Source organism: Sitophilus oryzae, unplaced genomic scaffold (genome assembly GCF_002938485.1).
Source record: "Sitophilus oryzae breed Bouriz unplaced genomic scaffold, Soryzae_2.0 scaffold_682_pilon_pilon, whole genome shotgun sequence".
Taxonomy (NCBI): domain Eukaryota; kingdom Metazoa; phylum Arthropoda; class Insecta; order Coleoptera; family Curculionidae; genus Sitophilus; species Sitophilus oryzae.
Genome location: NW_022147287.1, coordinates 5,782,299 through 5,803,937, shown reverse-complemented (window position 1 = coordinate 5,803,937; position 21,639 = coordinate 5,782,299). Strand labels below are relative to the sequence as shown.

General features: G+C 33.6%; 1 protein-coding gene across 3 annotated transcripts in view; it reads left to right on the top strand.

The window, feature by feature from the left end:
- The window catches only part of LOC115887912 (protein MTSS 2), a 94,288-nt gene extending 73,323 nt beyond the window's left edge, over nucleotides 1-20,965 (top strand). Inside the window, exons 6-20 of one of the 3 annotated variants that reach the window (XM_030907444.1) lie at nucleotides 52-287; nucleotides 3,872-4,165; nucleotides 7,020-7,133; nucleotides 7,455-7,632; nucleotides 9,054-9,241; nucleotides 10,784-10,978; nucleotides 11,098-11,208; nucleotides 11,270-11,381; nucleotides 13,779-13,874; nucleotides 13,975-14,208; nucleotides 14,377-14,588; nucleotides 14,653-14,779; nucleotides 15,765-16,033; nucleotides 19,420-19,454; nucleotides 20,509-20,603. In XM_030907444.1, the coding sequence (XP_030763304.1) occupies nucleotides 52-287; nucleotides 3,872-4,165; nucleotides 7,020-7,133; nucleotides 7,455-7,632; nucleotides 9,054-9,241; nucleotides 10,784-10,978; nucleotides 11,098-11,208; nucleotides 11,270-11,381; nucleotides 13,779-13,874; nucleotides 13,975-14,208; nucleotides 14,377-14,588; nucleotides 14,653-14,779; nucleotides 15,765-16,033; nucleotides 19,420-19,446 (2,393 nt within the window). In that variant the 3' untranslated portion in view covers nucleotides 19,447-19,454; nucleotides 20,509-20,603. Of the gene's footprint in view, nucleotides 1-51; nucleotides 288-3,871; nucleotides 4,166-7,019; nucleotides 7,134-7,454; nucleotides 7,633-9,053; nucleotides 9,242-10,783; nucleotides 10,979-11,097; nucleotides 11,209-11,269; nucleotides 11,382-13,778; nucleotides 13,875-13,974; nucleotides 14,209-14,376; nucleotides 14,589-14,652; nucleotides 14,780-15,764; nucleotides 16,034-19,419; nucleotides 19,455-20,508 lie in introns of all 3 variants that reach the window. The other 2 variants (XM_030907443.1, XM_030907445.1) reach the window with 2 other exon arrangements.
- The last annotated feature ends 674 nt before the right edge of the window (nucleotides 20,966-21,639 follow it).

Here is a 21,639-nt window from a genome sequence, read left to right as displayed (position 1 = left end):
GTTCTTTCTAAAAACGAGTATGTGCATTTCAAAGGACGGTTTATTTTCTAGACTACAAAAGAGCCAGGGCGGAACTGAAGAAACGATCCACGGATACGTTGCGTCTACAGAAGAAGATGCGCAAAGGGGCTGGAGGCGATGTGCAGAAGAGGTTCGAGTGTGGTCTGCAAGACGTGACGGAACGTCGCCAGCTTCTGGAGGAGACCGAGAAGCACGCGGTTCGCGCGGCCTTGCTAGAAGAAAGAGGAAGGTTTTGCTCTTTCGTCGGTCTTCTAAAACCGGTAGTGGTAAGTAGTTTTTTCGTCGATATTAAGGGGCTATCCTATGCCGGAAACACTGCTACCTGTAATAGACAGAGAGCCAGCAAAGAAAAAAGTCTCTGAATTTACCAAAACCAGTTTTTAAACAGTTGATTACAGTGGTTAAGTGCATACATACCGTGCTGGCAACTGTTACTTTTGGGTCGGCATTTACATGTGTGGAAGTAAATCGCATAGGGATCTTATTAAGTCGGAGTGAGAGAAATGCGACCGACCGACGCGACGCGCGACGGCGTGCTGTTGCGGCGTTGCCGATACGCCTTTCCCTATCAAGTAAAGTCAAATCACGATCGCAAACCGCTTATTTTTAAAAGACTTTTTTTTTTTTTGTTTCTGAGCATCTGAAATGGAATTATAAGGATATCGTTAAGGTATCATTTTTTTATAACGAGAAAACGTCAGTCATCGCGATAATTTAAGAACTCAACTTTTCAACACATAACAGGCCATAACTCAAGAACCACTTTAGATATTGAAACTTTTTTTTATTTTCAAGATCGGATATTTTACAATATGTTTACATAAGAAAAAATCGATAAGGTTGTTTTTCCATTCAAAAATTGTAAACAATCCATCCATTCACTTTTAGAGCATAGCAATTTTCAGCAATCGTGTAATTTTTTTTTATTGATAAAGATTTTTACATACTGTCTAAAAAGAAAATACAGCAGAAATATTAACAAAGTTCTTGAAAAAAACTGCAATCTATTATTTCTAATAGATTTCGAGATATCGATTTTTGAATTCAGAGTTCTAATAGCGCGACCACTATCGAACACCCACTCAATTCCACTTATTTTTACCAAAAATGCAAGTGTTTCTAGCTTGCACTTAAAAAAATTCAAGCTATAGGGAAAATTACAGCGACTCGTTAATAAATAAACAAATTAAGTATCACGAAACGTAATTAAATCGTGAAGCTGAACGCATGACGTACACCTTTCCCTAGAACTTTAAGTACTGACAGAGGTATTGATTGGGTCGACCGGTCAACTGCGACAAATCTGCTATATCCCCTTCCACGTCTCTTAGCGATGTGCACAGTTTCTCGGTTTTTTCATACGTTTGGCAACGTGTTTACTGTCCTCTCTTTGTTCAGTACATTATAAACGCAATCAGTACATTATTGTACTCTTCTTACATACGGAAATCTCGACCCAAGACTAACCTTTGCCAGCCCTTAGTATACCGCGGTTATTCAAGCGAAAATTTGAACAGAGACCTCTGGGACTTGGTCAAAGTTGTGAAGATAACTTAGGCAACGCGCAGCGCAACGAATTTACTAAATCTGAAAAAAAGAAATCCTTCAAAATATACAGGGTTGTTCACCACATACGACACGGAGTGTTGTAGCTGAACGATTAGATTTTTACTAATTGTAAGTTTTGGGTTTGTTGAAAGACTATTAGACCTACAATTTAAAAATATTTTTACAAGATACAGAGTGTCACAAATAAATAAAAAATATCAAAGTTGTACTTTTTTAAATGGAACACCCTGTATATTATTACATTTTTAGTTTCTACGATTAAAATAAAGGTAAATTTGATTAAGGTTTATTATACTTAAACCTTGCCGTTTTTGAAATATTTTCAATTTTGTGAAATTGCAGTAAAAATTGTAAGGCTTCATTTCTCCAAGGGTATCAATGTTTTTAATACTAAATATTTACTGAAGTTTATTTATTGATCAGTTATTGTGTTGCAATAATAAAAATAATACTACCTTATACAGAGTGTCTCAAAATTTATTTTAAATAATTATTAGCTTCAAACGGCAATAACTTCTTTAATTTAAATGGAACGCCCGGTATATTTTAGGAGAATCAGATGCACAATTTAATTGTCTATCAAATTGTATTATACCGTTTCTTACCTATCCTTTCAAGTTTTCGTAGAAAATGCATTTTCTTATAATTTAGACCTCATTTATCAATATATCCATGGAATATTGACATTTTAGATTATTTTTAAAGCAACAAATGTACAAAATGTACAGGCTAGTAATATTATCGTTTTTAGCAAAATGATAATATTACTAGCCCATTTGTATGCAAAAAGAAAACTATTTAAATCTTTATTAAAGAGTATACCATTAATTAAATATAACACCATTATTTCCGCCCATATACTAATTAAACATACTTAATTGTGTTCGTTAATAAATTATTATAAATAAATGTGGATTTGAGTCAGAAATCAATATAATAATAAGTTATCAAAATTAAAGTCTGTTGTTATAAATAAGCATTTATTTAAAAAATTAAATATCATTTTAAGGTGTTACTTTTATCACACTGTCTAATACCCATACAAAATTCAGTTTTTTAGTATTTGGAGCAATTATTATTAATCAACGCAAACAGTCAGTTAATGTAGTTTGAATACTGGAATCATATTAATTGGTCCTCTTTAACAAATATTTAAACAGTTTTTTTTTATTTTTTAATGAAATAAACTGTATCTGTACTCTTTAAAAATTTGGTACATCTTTAAAAATAATCTAAAATGTCAATATTCCATGGGTATATTGATAAATAAGTTCTAAATTACAAGAAAATGCATTTTCTACGGAAACTTAAAGAGATAGGTAAAAATGGTATAATATAATTTGATAGACAATTAAATTATGCATCTGATTCTCGTAAAATATACAGGGTGTTCCATTTAAATTAAACAAGTTATTGCCGTTTGAAGCATAATTATATAGAAGAAAATAATTATTTAAAATAAATTTTTAGACACTCTGTATAAGGTAGTATTATTTTTATTATTTCAACACAATAACTGATCAATAAATAAACTTCAGTAAATATTTAGTATTAAAAACTTTGATACCCTTGGAGAAATGAAGCCTTAAAATTTTTACTGCAATTTCACAAAATTGAAAATATTTCAAAAACGGTAAGGTTTAAGTATAATAAACCTTAATCAAATTTACCTTTATTTTAATCGTAGAAAATAAAAATGTAATAATATACAGAGTGTTCCATTTAAAAAAATACAACTTTGATATTTTTTACTTATTTGGGACACTCTGTATCTTGTAAAATTATTTTTAAATTGTACCTCTAATAGTCCTTCATCGAACCCAAAACTTACAATTTGTAAAAATCTCATCGTTTAGCTACAATACTCCGTGTCGTATGTGGTGAACAACCCTGTATAATTTTAGAAAATGCTTTAAATTGACTTACATAAGCTCACAAAATTTCACTTCAATATAAACATTTGTTCTCCTTGAAAAAACCGCGTAGTATATGACGCGCCACCCTGTATAATTCGATTTCAATCAAAATTTCAATGATTAGAATATAAGCAGAATAGGTATAGCTTATGCATTAGATTCATTTATTTCAATAAATTTACTTGGAAAAAAAAATAAAAGCAAAGAAAAAAATGGGTAAACATTTGAGTATTTTATCTATAAAGCACAGTAATTGAATTCATAGTAATTTAATTCCGAGGTAAAAGTCTCTGGGCACTCCACTAATAATAAGCTTTTTAAATTAAATAATTAGTATTATTTCTAATCTGCTTTCGTGTTTCCAGGACGAAGAAGTGGCGATGCTGAGCGAAATGGGCCACCTCCAGGAAGCCGTCCAGCAACTGGAAAAGCACGCAGCGGACCCCGGCACCTTACCCCCCGCTTCCGAACAAGTGATCGCCGACCTCAAGTCCTCGGACAGCGGCTGGTCCTTCCAAACGCCACCTTCGTCCCCTTCCAGTTTGGGCTCGCGCAAGTCGTCCATGTGCTCCATCAGCTCGCTCAACAGCTCGTCTTCGGGCAGCTCGAAGAGTCACCATTCGCCGAGCCATCCGCACTGGCAAAGGAGTCTGTCGCAGGTAGGGTACAGAGTACCTACTACAGAGTAAACAAAAGATCGGGGAAGTTAGCAACTCATTGAAAACAGAATTATAAAATACGACCCTGCTTCCCATGTGTTGCCAACTGGGACGTCAGCAACCAAAATAAAAGTAACTATAGCACAAAATTGGTGGGTGTGGCTGGGTTGGGATTTGGAGCAGGATTGTAGCAGACCAAGCAGGATCGTATTTTATAATTGCTTTCAATGAGTTGCTAACTTCCCCGATCTGTAAACAAACCATCCAAACGTCTGCTTATTTTAGTGAAAAATCTATCACCTAAAATACAATATGATCAAACAAAAAACGGCGTCAGCGATGGCTATGAAATGAAAATCGCTGTCATTTTATATGTAAATTTATATGGGAACATCGTCATTTCCCAGTCATCTGGACGCCGTTTTTTTTATAATTTTTTTCTATTTGTTACATGTAAAAAACTATTTTTTATGGGTAAAAACTACTTTTAGTCTGAACATATACGGGGTGCGTCTCAAAAGTGGCTCACCCCTATAACTTTTTTATTTGTTTCACATAAAAAAAACGATATTTGATATGTTAGTATACGACATAAATTAGGATTTATTGACGTATTCAATTATTTTTCGTCACTTCCTGTTTCACCGGAAATGGCACCAACTTTTGATTTTTAAATGGCACCCTCGGTATATTTCTACTTTATTCCATAGAAAATGACGCTCTGAATAGAATGACATATCATATGTCAATTCAACAATCAAACAATAGAATAAGTCAATAAATCCTAATTTATATTATACAGGGTTGTTCACCACATACGACACGGAGTATTGTAGCTAAACGATTAGATTTTTACAAATTGTAAGTTTTGGGTTCGTTGAAGGATTATTAGAGCTACAATTTAAAAATATTTTTACAAGATACAGAGTGTCCCAACTAAGTAAAAAATATTATAGTTGTATTTTTTTAAATGGAACTCCCTGTATATTATTCTATTTTTAGATTCTACCATTAAAATAAAGATAAATTTGATTAAGGTTCATCATACTTAAACCTTACCGTTTTTGAAATATTTTCAATTTTATGAAATTGCAGTAAAAATTTTAAGGCTTTATTTCTCCAAGGGTATCAAAGTTTTTAATACTAAATATTTACTGAAGATTATTTATTGACCAGATATTGTGTTGCAATCATAAAAAATTTACTACCTTATACAGAGTGTCCAAAAATGTATATTAAATAATTACTAGCTTTAAACGGCAATAGCGTGTTTAATTTAAATGGAACACCCTATATATTTTGCGTGAATCAATGCACAATGTAATTGTCTATCAAATTGTATTATACCATTTTTTACCTATCTCTTCAAGTTTTCGTAGAAAATGCATTTTCTTATAATTTAGACCTCATTTATCACTATACCCATGGAATATTGACATTTTAGATTATTTTTAAAGATGTAACAAATTTTCCAAGAGTACAGATACTAATATTTTCGATATAGCTCGCTTATTTCATAAAAAAAAATAAAAAAACTGTTTAAATATTTTTGTTAAAAAGGACCAATTAATATGATCCCAGTATTCAGACTACATTAATTGACTGTTTATGTTGATTAATAATAATTGCTCCAAATACTAAAAAACTGAATTTTGTGTGTGTATTAGACAGTGTGGTAAAAAGTAACGGCCTTATAAATTTTATTTCATTTTTTGACGAATGCTGATTTATAAAAACAGACGTTTATTTTCATAATTTATTATTATATTGATTTCTGAGCCAAATCCACATTTATTTAGAATACTTTATTAATTAAAACAATTTAAAAGTATGTAATTAACTAATTTTTGGTCGGAAATAATGATGGTATATTTAATTCGTATACTCTTTTATAAAGATTTAAATAGTTTTTTTGGTATACCAATAGGCTTGCAATATTTACACTTGTACATTTTCTGCATATATGTTGCTTAAAAAAAAATTGAAATCAATATTCCATGGGTATAGTGATAAATGAGGTCTAAATTATAAGAAAATGCATTTTCTACGAAAAGTTCAGAGATAGGTAAAAAATGGTATAATAAAATTTGATAGACAATTAAATTGTGCATATGATTCACGTAAAATATACAGGGTGTTCCATTTAACTTAAACACGTTATTGCCGTTTAAAGCTAGTAATTATTTAATATAAATTTTTGGACACTCTGTATAAGGTAGTAAAATTTTTATTATTGCAGCACAATATCTGATCAATAAATAATCTTCAGTAAATATTTAGTATTAAAAACTTTGATACCCTTGGAGAAATGAAACATTAAATTTCTTACTGCAATTTCTTAAAATTGAAAATATTTCAAAAACGGTAAGGTTTAAGTGTGATAAACCTTAATCAAATTTACCTTTATTTCAATCGTAGAGTCCAAAAATAGAATAATATACAGGGTGTTTCATTTAAAAAAATACAACTATGATATTTTTTACTTATTTGGGACATTCTGTATCTTGTAAAATATTTTTAAATTGTAGCTCTAATAGTCCTTCAACGAACCCAAAACTTACAATTTGTAAAAATCTAATCGTTTAGCTACAATACTCCGTGTAGTATGTGGTGAACAACCCTGGATACTAAAATACCAAATCTCGATTGTTTATCTAAAAAAATAAAAAAGTTATAGGCGTGAGCCACTTTTGAGGTCTGTTTTATAATTAAAAAAACTAGCATGAACGATTTTTGCATGGTTTGTTTTAATTTTTCCTTTATTTCTTGTTTTAAAGTTTATTTTCCTTTAGGTTATTTTTTATTTCAACTTTCGTTTTATTTTTCTTTTTTGGTTCCGTTTTTGGCACAACAGCCTGTAGGCCGTAGTGGTAGTAAACGCGTCATGTCCGTGTCTAGTCAAGATTCGGGGTTTACTTCTCAGGACACCCTGTATCCTAGGCCTCCTTCCGCTTTTAGCGTGGCACAAGTAAGTAGAGTAGATGAGTTTCACTGGCCTCGAAAATATGTATCCGCTAAATCTAATAATATGTTTCTTTTATCGAGATCTATCAGCCCTGAAAATGTTTGCACTCCTTTAAGACTCACCCTGTATAATCTAATAAGAAAAACAAAATTATTGATGATTTGGTGGATACATATTTTTAAAATCAATAATTTATTGTTTTTTATCGGGACTTATTGTATATTATTTTTGTTGTACTGTGTTATTGGAAATAAAAATATTAAATAAATTAGAAATATTTAATTCTTTGATCTTATAAATAAAGGAAAACGTTGATTATCGCAGGTATCGAATATGTCCGAGCACAGCAACAACAGTAGCAGTTCTAGTACGCCCTGTACACCTTTCCCCGCAGCTACAGCGCCTACAACGACATCTACATGGCCAAATTTGCAGGATTCTATACAGTTTGAAAGGGCAGCATCTGCCATTATCAATGAGAGGCCGCACACCATATCATCAGGTAAGATTACGCCGATTACGGACGTTAGAAATAATATACAGGGTGACAAAAAAATAGTGTATCTAACTTTGGTGGCTGATTCTACAGATAAAAATAAAAGAAAACGTTCCTATGAACGTATGCCCAAGGGTACTTTCCATTAGGTTTTGACACCCTGTATTGTCGCGACCTAGCTTTGCGGGTTTTGGCCAAGAACGGTAAACTAATAGGATTGCTCATCCTCATAAGACGTTGTGACGTCATTGTAGCCCTTGTCATGATAGTGTGTATTATTAGTTGCCTATGATAAACTTATAAAAATAACAGCTGAGAAATTTTGAGTTAATTTTAAATGTGAACAAGGTGATTTTAAAGTTTTTAGAGCTATAGAGTGTATAAATATTTTCATTTTGTGTTGTGGATTGTGGCAAAGTGCTTACTAAGTGCCCACGATTTTGTTAATTAATTATTTTAAAGCAAAATATGGAAGTACTCTAAAAAGAATGCTTGCAAAAGGTGATGCTGGGAACTGCTGTTCTTAAAAATGCATTATCCGAGTATTTAATACGATTTATACAGTTACTTTTCTATACTGCATACATATAAGGTGTTTAAATAAATAAACTAAATAATGAACGTTTTGCACCCGGCAACCAATAATGCACGTGTGTGTATTATTGGTTGCCGGATAAGGACTAATAACCCATGACAAGGACTACAATGACGTCACAAAGCGAGGAGTTTTCGCATGCACCTGGCGGACACTTTTGGCTGAATGAGCAGTCCTATTAGGTTAACTGTTCTTGGGTTTTGGCTAGGATCTCTTAGGTGCCAGGTTCTCTTTTATGATTAAAACAACATAATATAAGAAGGTCTATTTACTGAATAATAGTTGTTTTTTATACAAGACGATAAAATGGTATTATATTTACGATAATGGCAATTTTATCGTCGTGTATAAAGCAATATCTTTTTCCATAGCGATTTATGTTTTAAAAAATGTTCAGGAATTATTATTTCAAGGAATTTATTACGAGTAGAAAAAATATTGTGCTGGGTTGGCGTTGGTTTCTATGTAATTTGACAAATAAATAAAGCTGTCTCTTTAGTTGTCAGTTTTGAGTCAATATTTTTTAATTCTCTTTCGTGTCGATTGCTGATTGAATTGCAGCCAGAAATGGCTCAAAACGAAATAAGTAAATTACCAACAGATATTCAGGCTGAGGCGACAAACGCCATATCCAAACTACTTCCATTTAAATCCCGAATAACTTATGAAAAGGAATACGAATATTTTCAAAAATGGAAGCAATTAAAAACGTGCGAGGAGAAATCGAGAGAAAGTATCATTTAATCTACCCTTGCGGTTAAAGTACTATTTTTGATAGATATAAGGCAATTTTAACAGTTGCTATGAAAAAAATATTTTTATTCTATTCTAGCTTACGAAAAGGGCCATTCAAGGCCCCCCTTGACAGTCTACACATTCCAAGCGCCCGAACAGAGCCTGTCTCAGCCGGCCAGTCCAGTGACATCTGTCACGCCCACAGTGGAATCGAAGCCAAATCTCATACCGCCGAAGAGTCCATCCTTGTCCACGAAAAGTCTGTCGAAACCACCCCTACCCACGGTAACAAACCATATTTAGATTTTGTATTAAGGCGCATTCTCACGACTCGTGTACTTGACAGACATTTGATATTGGAATATACTCGCCACGTCGTGAGAACGGTTTCCTTGGTCAGTCGTCGCGTCCCCACTCTCTGTCGGTAAATATAGCCCGAGTCAAAGGATCACAATAATTATTCGTACACTTGCCAAGTGTACTTGGCTAGCCTTGTTTATACTTGCCGAGGCGCAAAAAAGCGACTGCGCAAATAATTGTACTGTTATAGAGTACGTCCCGTTTATTTCCGGATCGTAGTGTTTTTCGAGTTAATTGTGGATAATTTAAAACGCTAAAACAATAATAGGTTATATAATATCAAATTTACATTAATAACTTCAATATTGGCGACATACCTAAATCGTTCCTTCATCAATAAATGAAGTGGACAAACGAAGACTACCCGGGAAAAACCAGATATGTCACAGTTTCATAGAAATTAAGATAGCGATACAACTTTATAGACCAATGTTAACGTCATCGAGAAAAAAGAAAGCAATAATACGCTTAGTCCCAGAGATATTACAGCTTGGTTATTTTGCCGTACAAAGGAAAAACCAGAGTAGTCCACGCGTAAATGGCAGAAACCAGAGATGTACTTACGCATGGGCGACAAGCATGCATCTTGCAATTAGTATTATATGTTATAAATTTATGTATTGTAATAAAAACCTACTTAAATATTAATTTTCTTCCTACAACAAAAAAATAATAGTTTAGATTTAGGTTTTATACAACCTTTAATTGGACATCCCTGGTTTTCTCCAGTTTTGTTTTGCATTTTGACATTTTTATTTCAGTGTTTCAGAATATGGCGATAATTGACAATATTAATAATTCAGAATTGGTAGTAATATACAGGTTGTTAATTTGTTTATTACTCGTGGCAAGAGCTTTATGGTTGAAATATGGCAACCTCGGCCCGCTCGTCGCGGCGGGACGAGTCAGCTTAGCTTAGTACTGATTTGGAATGTAGCAGTGTTGCTATTCTGTTCCCCAATAAGTAACCGTCCAGTTAACAATCTGTATATTTTTCTAATTGTTCAACCGAAAATAACATATTTCTTTAAAAACACTAAATTGCATTTTTCTCGGCTCCGATTAAAATGGACAAAACTGGGTTTTCCCGTGTAGTCTTCAAATTATGTTTTGGAATTTATGGATTTATACGAAAATGAGCCCTTCATAATATGGATAGCCAAACATAAAGAACATAGAAATCGTATTGCAGTGTACAGTGAAAGAACTTAAAAAGGAAAAAGAATTACTAGCAACGACAATTTCGGGACGACCGGTATTCATCGATGCGACTATACTGTTTACTTGCCAAGGATTTAAACAATGTTTGTGCTGGCGTACTTGTTGAAATGGAGTGCTTGTTGAGTGTGAGCGTCACACTTGCTGATGTTGTTTACAATTGGGGAATGGTGGGAATACTTGCCAAGTAGACAAGTCGTGAGAGTGCACCTTAAGGTAGGAACTATAAACTTATGAGTCCGTTTCTAGCGTTGTTCGTCCTTGGAACGGCCTTCCGCACCACCAGGGGGCGTGCCAGCCAAAACAATCGTCGGTATGCAAGGCGTGCGAGTCCTGCCGCCCGGAGTGACGGAGCAATTAGCTGCTGCGGCCGCGTTAAGGAAGACTCCGCCCAGCGCCCTGCCCGCTCACTTGGCCTCGACGAAGGGGGTGGTGCCTCAGCAGGTGGGTGTGTTTTAGGGCGTGGCAAAACGATTTATTCAATTTTCATATATTTTTTTGTTACAATTTTTATTCTTTTTGAATTTGATAGTTATTTTTATCCTTTTTTTGTTCTGTTACAGCCGACTTACGTGAACATGCACGAACTAGCCAGTATGGCTGCGGATAAAGCTCAAAGTCAAGGTCAGAGCTTTCCACCACCGCCGGCTGAATTCATCAGTCCTCCAGAGAAGGTGAGATAAACACCCTGTGTTTTAGTGTAATGAGTTATTAATAAATATTTTTGGATCACAGCCAGAGGGCACTGAGAAGGAAAGCAGCACAAGCGAAAGTTCCTTGGAGTCTTCCAGTGGTTATGGTAGCCAGACCGCATTTAACGTCGAAGAACATAGCCCGCATCCAGATGGTAAAGGACATATTTTTTATTTTTTAGTTTTTTAAGCATGTCGATTTCTGCACTGGTTTTGGATTTGAAAAAGGTTTTAACGCTAGTGTTTTTTGGCCAAGCAACAAATTCATTCAATCGTTCATAATATTTACACTTAACCTCAATGCATCAAAAAAATGTTGGTTGGTCGTTTCAGCATCATTAAAACATGATTACAAATAAACTCTTAGCCAAATATGATTATATTTTATAGATAGATTTGAGTGGTAGTACGGAAAAGAGAACGCGTTGGAATAGGATATTATTTATAAGCTTATTTATTTATTTCCTGACATTATGCTTAGTTTTGACACTTCAATTTTGTATTACGAGTTTTTGGTTTAAATGATTTGCGTCGTGATATTTTCAGCTTAAAAATTTTAACTAGCAGACCTTGCAAACGAAGATTATTCTTTTTAGAACCTCTTTTAGTACAAAGTGTACAAGATAGCTTAATAGTCCTAAAAAACGAATCGCAACTTTATTAGAATTTTTTGAACGAGAAAGCGTTAGTAAGGGCCCTTTATGTCCCTTAAGTGCGGTTAAGAAGATGAGTTTTTTTTTATGTAAATTTTAGAAGTGTGGTCTGGATTTTAACGTGCAAGACAGAGAATAATATAAATGACCGGTTGACAGATAGAGAGACAAAATCAAAAGCGGCATACAGTGTTGCCGGTTACGATTGTAGGAAAATTTGTGTAGAAAAAAAATAGACTATTTTAAAAACTTTCATGTACACCACTGAAATGAAGATAATATATCTAAGCTAAATATAATCTATTACATCTGTAGTAAAATGAGTAACTAATTGTGAAAAATAAAGTTCCAACCCTAAATGCAACATTTTCCATAAACACCTACTACAGATTATGTTCATAGGAAATAGGAACTCTATTTCATTTTTGTCTGTAGAATAACCCAATGAATTGTGGTACACTATTTTTTTACCCTCGTATACCTCTTTTTCTATGATTCTATATTCATATTGTAGCTAAATCAGGTTAATGTTTCTAATTATATTTATAGTATTATCACAGATTATAAACTTTGTTTTTTCTTTATTGTTTTTCGTGGTTCCAATTTTCGGAATCGGGTACTAGTTAGGTTACTAGTTTGCGCACATAGCACGCCCACTTATGGCCTCTAAAATTGTGCACAACGCCTGACCGGCACAGTTATTAGAGAGATATTGGAAAACCGAATAGCGTCATGCAGTATTTACGCGTACTTTATCATAGTTACGATATGCGCGAGTCAATTTTTAACGCAACACCCGCTAATAACGTTACCGCCTGACGTAATTTGCGGAGCAATTACACCAAGCGCTATTTCTAAATAACGTTTAAAAGTTGCTTAAATGGGCATGTGCGGGTATTTGACAACCGGGGCCGGCCGGCGAGATCTTTTATTTTAGGTTATGTTTGAATTGTTTTGAATTATTACTTCAGTTTTATTAGGTAATTTGATATTTAAGTAGCTGGGATAAGTTTTAATTAAATAAATATGGCCCAAAATATGGATTCCACCTCTTCCAATATTAAAGAACCTATAAAGAGGCTTAGGTTTACAGCAGATGACGACTTAGCCCTTATAAGAGAATTTGTTGCTTGTTGCCCTAAACCCACTGGCAGACGTTGAACAATAAATCACTGGAAATAAGCACTTTAGCCCTTTAGTTTTAAAATACCTAGTAAACAAAACAATTTCAAAGTTTTAAATTCAAAGTTAGGTTAAGTTTAAATAGCGGACGCGACGCGAACAGAATTCTTTCCGATCCGATAAATATAAATGAAGAGAGTTAATACCACCTCACGCTATTCGGTTTAGCGATATCTCTCTATTACGCTGTTTATTGTTATTTTACGCGCAGGAAATTTTACTCGTTTGCACATCGTCATAAAAAACAATTTTCGTACCACGAATTAGGGACAAGATTTTTATCTGTATATCTGTGGTATTATCATTAGCGAAACGTCTGATGAAAAAAGTATATTGATATATTGTGGTTAAACTGTGTAATCTCTCTATTTATTATAACAATAAATTAAGATGATTTTTCTTCAATTTCCCGGCACCTTTTTAGTCTTGCACAACTTTAACAGAATATAGATTTAATATATTCCCCTATTAATCCAAATTAAAGTTATTGTAGTTGAATAAATTAAAATCCCCATAAACCCATTTACCTCCACTATAAATATTGTCCGTCCATCGAGACAGGGAAAATTTAAAAAAATTAAAAATACTGTTTACTGGTGAATGAAAGTGACAGACACGGCTGTCACTGTCATGGATCCTCTCGTTGGACAGGCTATATCAATTTTTGCATGTGTTGTGTGCGTGTTTTTACCAGCTTGTTGTGTTGTTTATTACTAGATATAACAAACTCAAACGCAGCAAGCAAATATTGTACCCTACCCCGTAACGCGAACGCAGGCGACGTCCAGAAGCGTAGGCCCTTATCCATGACAGGTACTGATCTATTGCATCCTCTAGTTTGATTTGCTTCCTTACTTTAATCAATTTAAAAGGATTTTACCTCAAAAATACTATTTAATTTGAAATTATCTAGCTATGAGTACGTTGGGGACTTTGCGCAACAACTTGCTGCGCAGAGGCAGTATGCAGACCAACAAGCCTCCACCACCCATACGCCGGACTTCTTCCATAACGAATGCGGCCGCCTGTATGGGGAGTTTGGAGAACCTTCCACCTCCGCCGGCGTTCCTTCTGGAACCCACTGCGCAAACTAACCAGCATCAGCAACAACAGCCGTCCCACAATACCGTCGCATCGATAAATACAGGTACATATTTGACTTTTCTCTTTACAAATTTTATTATTTTTTTTTTTGTAATAATACTTGTTTATTTTATAATTTTATTAGTTTTATGTAATAACTAGATCATAGATAATACAGAGCATTCAACAAGGGAATTTACGATTTAAATTGACACATTACCTCTTGCTGTAGGTGTAAACGTGGCAGAAACCGTTAAAGCACTCACCGAACTCAGACACACTCCGGCCAGTCCCAATTCGATCAGGCGCATGGCGGGAATTTCAGGCTCCGCCCAGAATATATTCCAAGGTCAACCGGCCGCCAATGAGAGGCCGGTGAGCTATCAAGGGGGAGGAGTCGCGCCGGGAACGGTTCTGAGCACGTTCCAAAGCCAACCGCCTAAGGTAAGCGTAGATGCATATTTCATGGAATCAATGATTTATATTGAGTTTTTTTTTTGTTTGATAGGTATCATATCTGTCACAATCTGGGGGCGTGGTATATGCTCAACCTTCTCAAGTGGTCGGGGGAAGTCCCAATGCCGTCCGAAAGATAACTAGCTTCAGGTCACAAAGCGCAGAGAGACCGTCAGAAGGTATAATACCTAGTTATTTAATAGATTATACACTGATTGAAATAGTTGGTTATTCTGATCTTGCTCGTTTGGTTGGCAATACATTTAAGAAATTCGAATATTGTGTGCCTGTTATCACTAGCGTCAAAACAAACTGAGGCTGTATTCCGTTGCAAAACCAGGCGAACCAGACCGGTAAACTACGGTAAAGAGCGGTTCTTGAAAAACATTGGTTTGATACGGAACGGTTTGGTAAAATACTGGAAATGTCAAATGTTGACGTTTTCTAAATTTCAATACCTTTATTATAAAATTTTTCTTTTATGCATTTTTAATGTACCTATTCTCTGTTTTTGCGTTTGCTTCGTCTTTCCAATGGAGTTTAATATTGAAAAGTACTTTATTAATAAACTGTTAAACTCGTTAGACAGCTCAAGTGAAGATTTGCAGGTCCAATATTAAAACAGATCATTAATAAATAAACAAATCTAATCAATATTTATATTTTTATAGCTTAAAAACATTCACGATTATTTGTTGTCTTGTTTTTCATGTTTTCTTTAAATGTTCCTGACTTTAAGAAACAATGGCTGCATGATAAGTTTAAATGGTCCTAAAAAGTCATTCTATTTAGTTAATGAAATTTATTTACCTTTACTGCCTACCTCCATTGCTTTTGGATGTAAATGCAAAATATTATAACAAATTTTAGAAATTAAATGAGAATTTCACTCAAACTTCCAATATTTGCTTGATTTCTGTCACATAAATGACATTGACTGACAAAGAAAACCAGAAAAACCAGCCTTCTCGCGCTGGTTAGTTTGGTGACAGTGACTAGACACTTTGACAGACAAAATAAATAGATTGGTATGGGACGTCATCTGCTTTTCTTCTGTCATCGTCTGTCGAAATCTCACCTGAGAAAAAAAAAACAGAGTATACAGTTGCAGTAATAATTTGATTTGTTGAAATTCCTATTAATCGATCTATTTTTTTGGCACAGGTCGACCTAAAGTGGGCTCGAACTTCATAGCCTCCCTGAACGCCAAATTGGCGCCCAATTTGAGTCCCAGGGCTTCCAGACGATGTAGCGAAGAGCAGGTGGCGGCCCTAACGGCCGCGAAGTTCCAGCAGCCGCAAAGAGGACCGGGACAAAGTTTCCTGGACTCGCTGAACGCCAAACTGGCACAGCAGCACATCGGTGGGGGTACCGGCCCGGCTACTGGGTTGAAGGCCAGCAAGATCAGACAGTTGATCAACAGCAAGGCACAGGTAAAGATCATGAAGTATGGTATACAGGGTGTCCCAGGCTGAGCGTGCATTAGAAGTTTTTAGAGAACCACAATATCTAGGTCGGAGATTTTTTGCACATCGTTGTTTTACAAGATCTATCAATTAAAAATATTTTCAATATGGCGGCACTCTCTTAATATTGACAGCAACTGCCTTATTTTAAATGGGTCTCCCATTTTTTACTACATACTTAAATTTTCTGTAAAATTCTATGAATATTGATGTTAGACAGTCTATACCCATAGATAAAAGAAAATAATCTACTATTAAGATAGATATGAAACTTAATAGAAAAATGTGGGTTAAAGCGCCCCTCCGTGTTTTTAGTGGAGACTACGTTTAACCCAGCGCCTTCGCCTTTTCTGCTGTAAATGTTTTTTATGTTTATATTTGAATTCAAAGGATTTGTGACAACAAGTTGTGAAACTATGATGTGCAAAAAATCTCAGATCTAGATGTTGTAGTTCTCCAGAAACTTCTAATGCACGCTCAGCCTGGGACACCCTGTATAACAGCGGTCTGTTTTTACGAGATTGTACAAGGTGTCCAATTTTCGTGAGTTTCATGGGGTTTCTCGTTTACGAGTAGAGATATATAGATGCGGTTTTCACATCGCTGTGCTGCTTTGTAATGAAACTAAAAATGCTTGTGACACACGGCCTTAAATGACGGCCGTAAGACACGAGTCCGCGAGAAAATGGTAACGGCAGTGTTGCCACCCGTCCCGTTTTTGTCCGGACAGTCTCTATTTTGATCCAAAAGTCCCGCGTCCCCACGCAAAGCCCTAATGTCCCAATTTTTATTTTTTTAATAGCCACGTTTTTATTAAACAATAAAATTGTAAAATTTATTATTAAAAATACAGGTTTGTTAATTTCTTGAATTTAAAAACAGTTCTTTTCCGCGAATTAACTAAAATCTTAGAAATTTTAGAATTAAAAGAAGTAGATGTAGATATTGATACTCTGTTTAATGAATATTCGATAATAAAAACTTGGATAAAGAAAATTTGTCAAAAAGGATATAAAAGTTATAGGTAAAAGAATAAAGTATTTTTAAAACTAGAGTAAATTATATGCCTTCATTGTTTAATGTTGTTATTTATATATTTTCACATATGATATTGAAGTAGACGAAATATGTAAATGTTCAGTTAAGCTCATTAGAACGGAACTTCAAATCTCATTTAATTTTAATATATCGCATAAAAGTATTTAAATCAAGTGATTGTTTTAATTTTAATCGTGTGTGGTGTAATTTAAATCAAAAAATTAATTTTATTGAAACTTTATAATTAATCAAAATATAACTGTAAAAGTTATAAAAATCTGTCTTAGAAAACTATAAAAAATATTTCTATAACAGATATAATAGATAATAAATCGAAAAATAATTGTAAATTTTATAAAACTGTATAAAAATATCTATTCATCAATTTAAATTATGAACCGATTTTTAAAGTAATTTCGTGCGAATCCAAGACCGCTAAACGCAGGGATTTATTTTAAAATTTATGTATAATTGACAAAAATTCGCTGTTCCAATACATATCTTTTTGCAGACTAGTGCAGAACTAGGTTCTTCTGATATAGAGTCTATATCTTCATTCCCGAGAATCTATAATAATCGTTGTCAGGAAATATGTTGTTTTATATATTTTTTTAAAATGGTTGTATTTTTCCAAATTCTTACGACATTTTGATCTGCAGTAAGTATTTTACGCTTTGACATTAGATAATACTAATTTCATTCTCGACTTAAGCATATTTCCGAACAATAGTGTATTGTTTTATTAGGAGTAAAAATTATACTTTTTTTGATGATGCTGTACCTTTGAAGGACCATCGTAAAGCTATTCCGACGTTACAAGGAAGCACAAAAAGTACATTTTTACTCCTAATAGAACATACATACTATTTTTTTAAAACATTACAAATCATTTTTAATCAATTTCAAACATTGCAAATAATATAAACAGTAATCGAGCAACAATTTGTACACTCGTTGAATTTGACACTTAATATCAGTTTAAGAATATATTTTTGTAGTTTTGTGCTTAGGCGTAACAGTGCTTTACTTTTATACCTAGGCGTTAAAATGACAAAAATTAATACTTTTGAGACGTTTGAAAAAAAATCCTTTTGATCTGAAGCGAGCGACTTTTTGCGAAATATATTGGTGACCGATGTGGAAAAATGACAAACGCACCCTAGAATTATTAATGTTATGGGTATCGCTCAGAGTTATAAAGATTTAGCCATTTAGGATAGGACTTTAATTGGAAATAAGTCCTAGTCATTTAGAAATCCGATTTAAATATTGTTTTGAATTAAAATCAAAAAAATCAGATTTAAATCAAAAAAATCTGATTTAAATCTAATAAATCTGATTTTTTTGATTTTTTTAAAAAAATCATGATTTTTTCCAACCCTGCTTTTGAGACGTTTGAAAGAAAATCCTTTTGATCTGAAGCGAGCGACTTTTTTTGCGGAATATATTGGTGACCGATGTGGAAAAATGACACGCGCCATAGAATTGTTAATGTTATGGGTATCGCTCAGAGTTATAAAGATTTAGCCATTTAGGATAGGACTTTAATTGGAAATAAGTCCTAGTCATTTGGAAATCCGATTTAAATATTGTTTTGAATTAAAATCAAAAAAATCTGATTTAAATAAAAAAAATCCGATTTTTTTTTATTTTATTAAAAAAATTATGATTTTTTCCAACCCTGCTTTTAACACTGGATGCTCGTTTCGCTAACATACATTTGAAGCTAACCATCAGTTTTCATCATCATCTGATGTTACATTTCAAAAGTACTGTTACGTTTTTCGTCGGTTCCGTGTGGATAGAAAGTCACAATTTATTTAAACACTATTTATTTAACACTAATTAACAAAAACAATAACGATAAAATACTTAAAGAACTATTTACAAACGTTTTATAACTAAGAATTTATTTTGAATTTTAGCGCGTCAACTGCACTCGTATATTTATAACTGCCCTCTCTAGAATAGTCCATAGATCGTTAGATGCATAGAGAAGGTTTCGATTGTTCTCGTATGTACTACTCCATTCCAGTAGAACTAGATACTTCTCGAATCTTCGAATGAATCATTACGGTGTCTATGCGATGTTAAGGTCATCCGAGGGCGGGCCGTATTGTTAGGTTAGGTCGAGTCCACACCGGTCCGCAACAGTACCATGGTGGTGTAAAAACCGTATCTTTGTACCTCTATTATAAGCTATCTATAAGCGAGAAACCCTATAAACACACGAAAATGTGGTACCCTGTACAGAATATCCGCGTATCTATAGGATTTGTAAATATAGTTCTATACGTTTTTATTTTGCCTTACAGAACATCCCACGAGATGATTTTTATTAAAATTAGGGGTGAGCTAAAGTTGTTTGTTGGATTTTCTGGTTTTATTTTTTGTCCATTTTAACCTGTTCTTAATTTTGTCGTTTTTTTTGTGTCCTTATTAAAAAAATAACGCTCTCCAACTATAGATATTAAAATGTATAAAAACCTGTTAATAATCAGTGAATAAAAAAGAAGAATCTACTAACTTCACAAAAAACAAGTTTAATTTTACAAAACTGAAATTTTATTTTTGTCCCTACGAATTATTGTAGAATATCACCGATATTCTGTAACTTCAGAGAGGCACTTGGTGTCTTTCAATAACATGTTCAAATTGTATAATTTATAAAATTATTACCCCATTTATTAATATATCAGTTTTTAAAAAAATGGCTATCATTATAGTCTAAGAGCTAGCAACGTTTTCGAGAAAGTATTTTAAGACGTCTGGCTCTTTGATATATCTTTTACTATGCTCTCTGGAACAGCATGCGGCCCCTCTGGCTGCCGATACCCGTTGCGTTCACTACTGCGCATCGGAAGAAGATCCTATATTTTTTATTAATTTAGTCCTATAAATTCTAGTATTGAATATAAATCGAACATGTCTCCATAGCGCAGTGCGTAGAGTTTCCGACCACGAACCGATGATTCAGAGTTCGAATCCGGGTCAGGTCAAAGACTTTTTTATTTTATTTTCGTTTATATTCTGACAACGTTTACCGGAGCCAGACGTCTTAAAATACTTGTTTTTCCGACGTTGCTAGCTCTCGTACTATTAGTTCATTGAGAGATATTAAATTATATCCAATTAGTAGTTGAAACTTTAAACCATGTTGTTGTATTCGGATTAATTGACACAAATCCGAAGAGATCCATTTTTTCGGTAGTATCCTACCGACTGCGCCAATTTTGATGTATTATTTCAAAAACTCGATAACAAAAAATCTTTAATAACAAAAATTAAAACTAAAGAGATGTCGGCGTTTATTACTTTTAATATCTATTCCTCTAGTGCTTAAGCATATACTTTTTACAGAACTTTTGATAAACTACTAATTTTACTTTCTGTTTTGCTTCTAGCCTGATCCGAAAGTGTGCCACGAGTCGCTCATGGATCAGATCAAGCGTGGTGCGACGCTGAAGCGAGCGAAAATCATCAACGACAGGTCCGCGCCGAAAATTTACTGAAAAAAATAGAAATCGGGGAATCCCGATATCCCATTGACTTCAGTTTGAGTTTATATACTCGATTTTGAACCGTTTTTAACACTCGAAACCATATTTTGGCATGTAAATCGATTTTTTAGTGCATTGATTATGTTTAGTGCGTCTGAACTACTGCAAAGCATTTGAAACGTTTAAACTACATTGTGGTATTTTCTGTATTTGGACTATAACACATTAGATGTCAATTGTAAAGATGTATACACAGGGTGGTCCGAACTGTATTCCGGAAACTTCGGCAGCATATTCTGCAGATAAAAATAAGTAAAAAAGTTCGTATAAATGCATGTCTTAAAATGCTTAGTTTCGGAAATACAGGGTGTAGAATTTTCTTTTTTATTTCGATTTTTTCCAAATAATTTCTGAAATAACATCAATATTTAGATCAAAATTGGTGAGTTTTTTGACATGAGAAATTTGGGATTTTGATGTCAATATGACTCCTACTTGTAGATGGCGCCTCCTACATGTGTTTTAACTGCTTTGAAGAATAATAACTTTTCGTCCGTACCTGTATAAAACTATGGAGTGAAAAAATATACATTTTCATGACTTTTTACGTAAAAAACGTCTCTTGGTAAAAATCGGTCAAGGTATATAGAATGAAAATAGTCAATACATGTCATTATTGACAGGAAATAAACACGTTGAGTGGATAGTTACTTAACTGAAATAATAAATTTGGAAATTTTTTATTTTTTTAAATTAATCATAAACTTGATCATAAAACAGTTTCCGTTGTACTTTTGGTACAAAAACATTTCAAATTTATGATTTCAGTCTATATAATAACTATTTAGCCAACATGTTTAATTTATGTCAATAATGATAGGTAATGATAATTTCGATTCCAAATATCTCGAGAACCATTACTCGTAGCGATTTTTACCAAGAGACATTTTTTACGTAAAAAACTTCGTAAATGTACATTTTTATTCAGTAGTTTTATACAGGTACGGACGAAAAGTTATTACTCATCAAACCAGT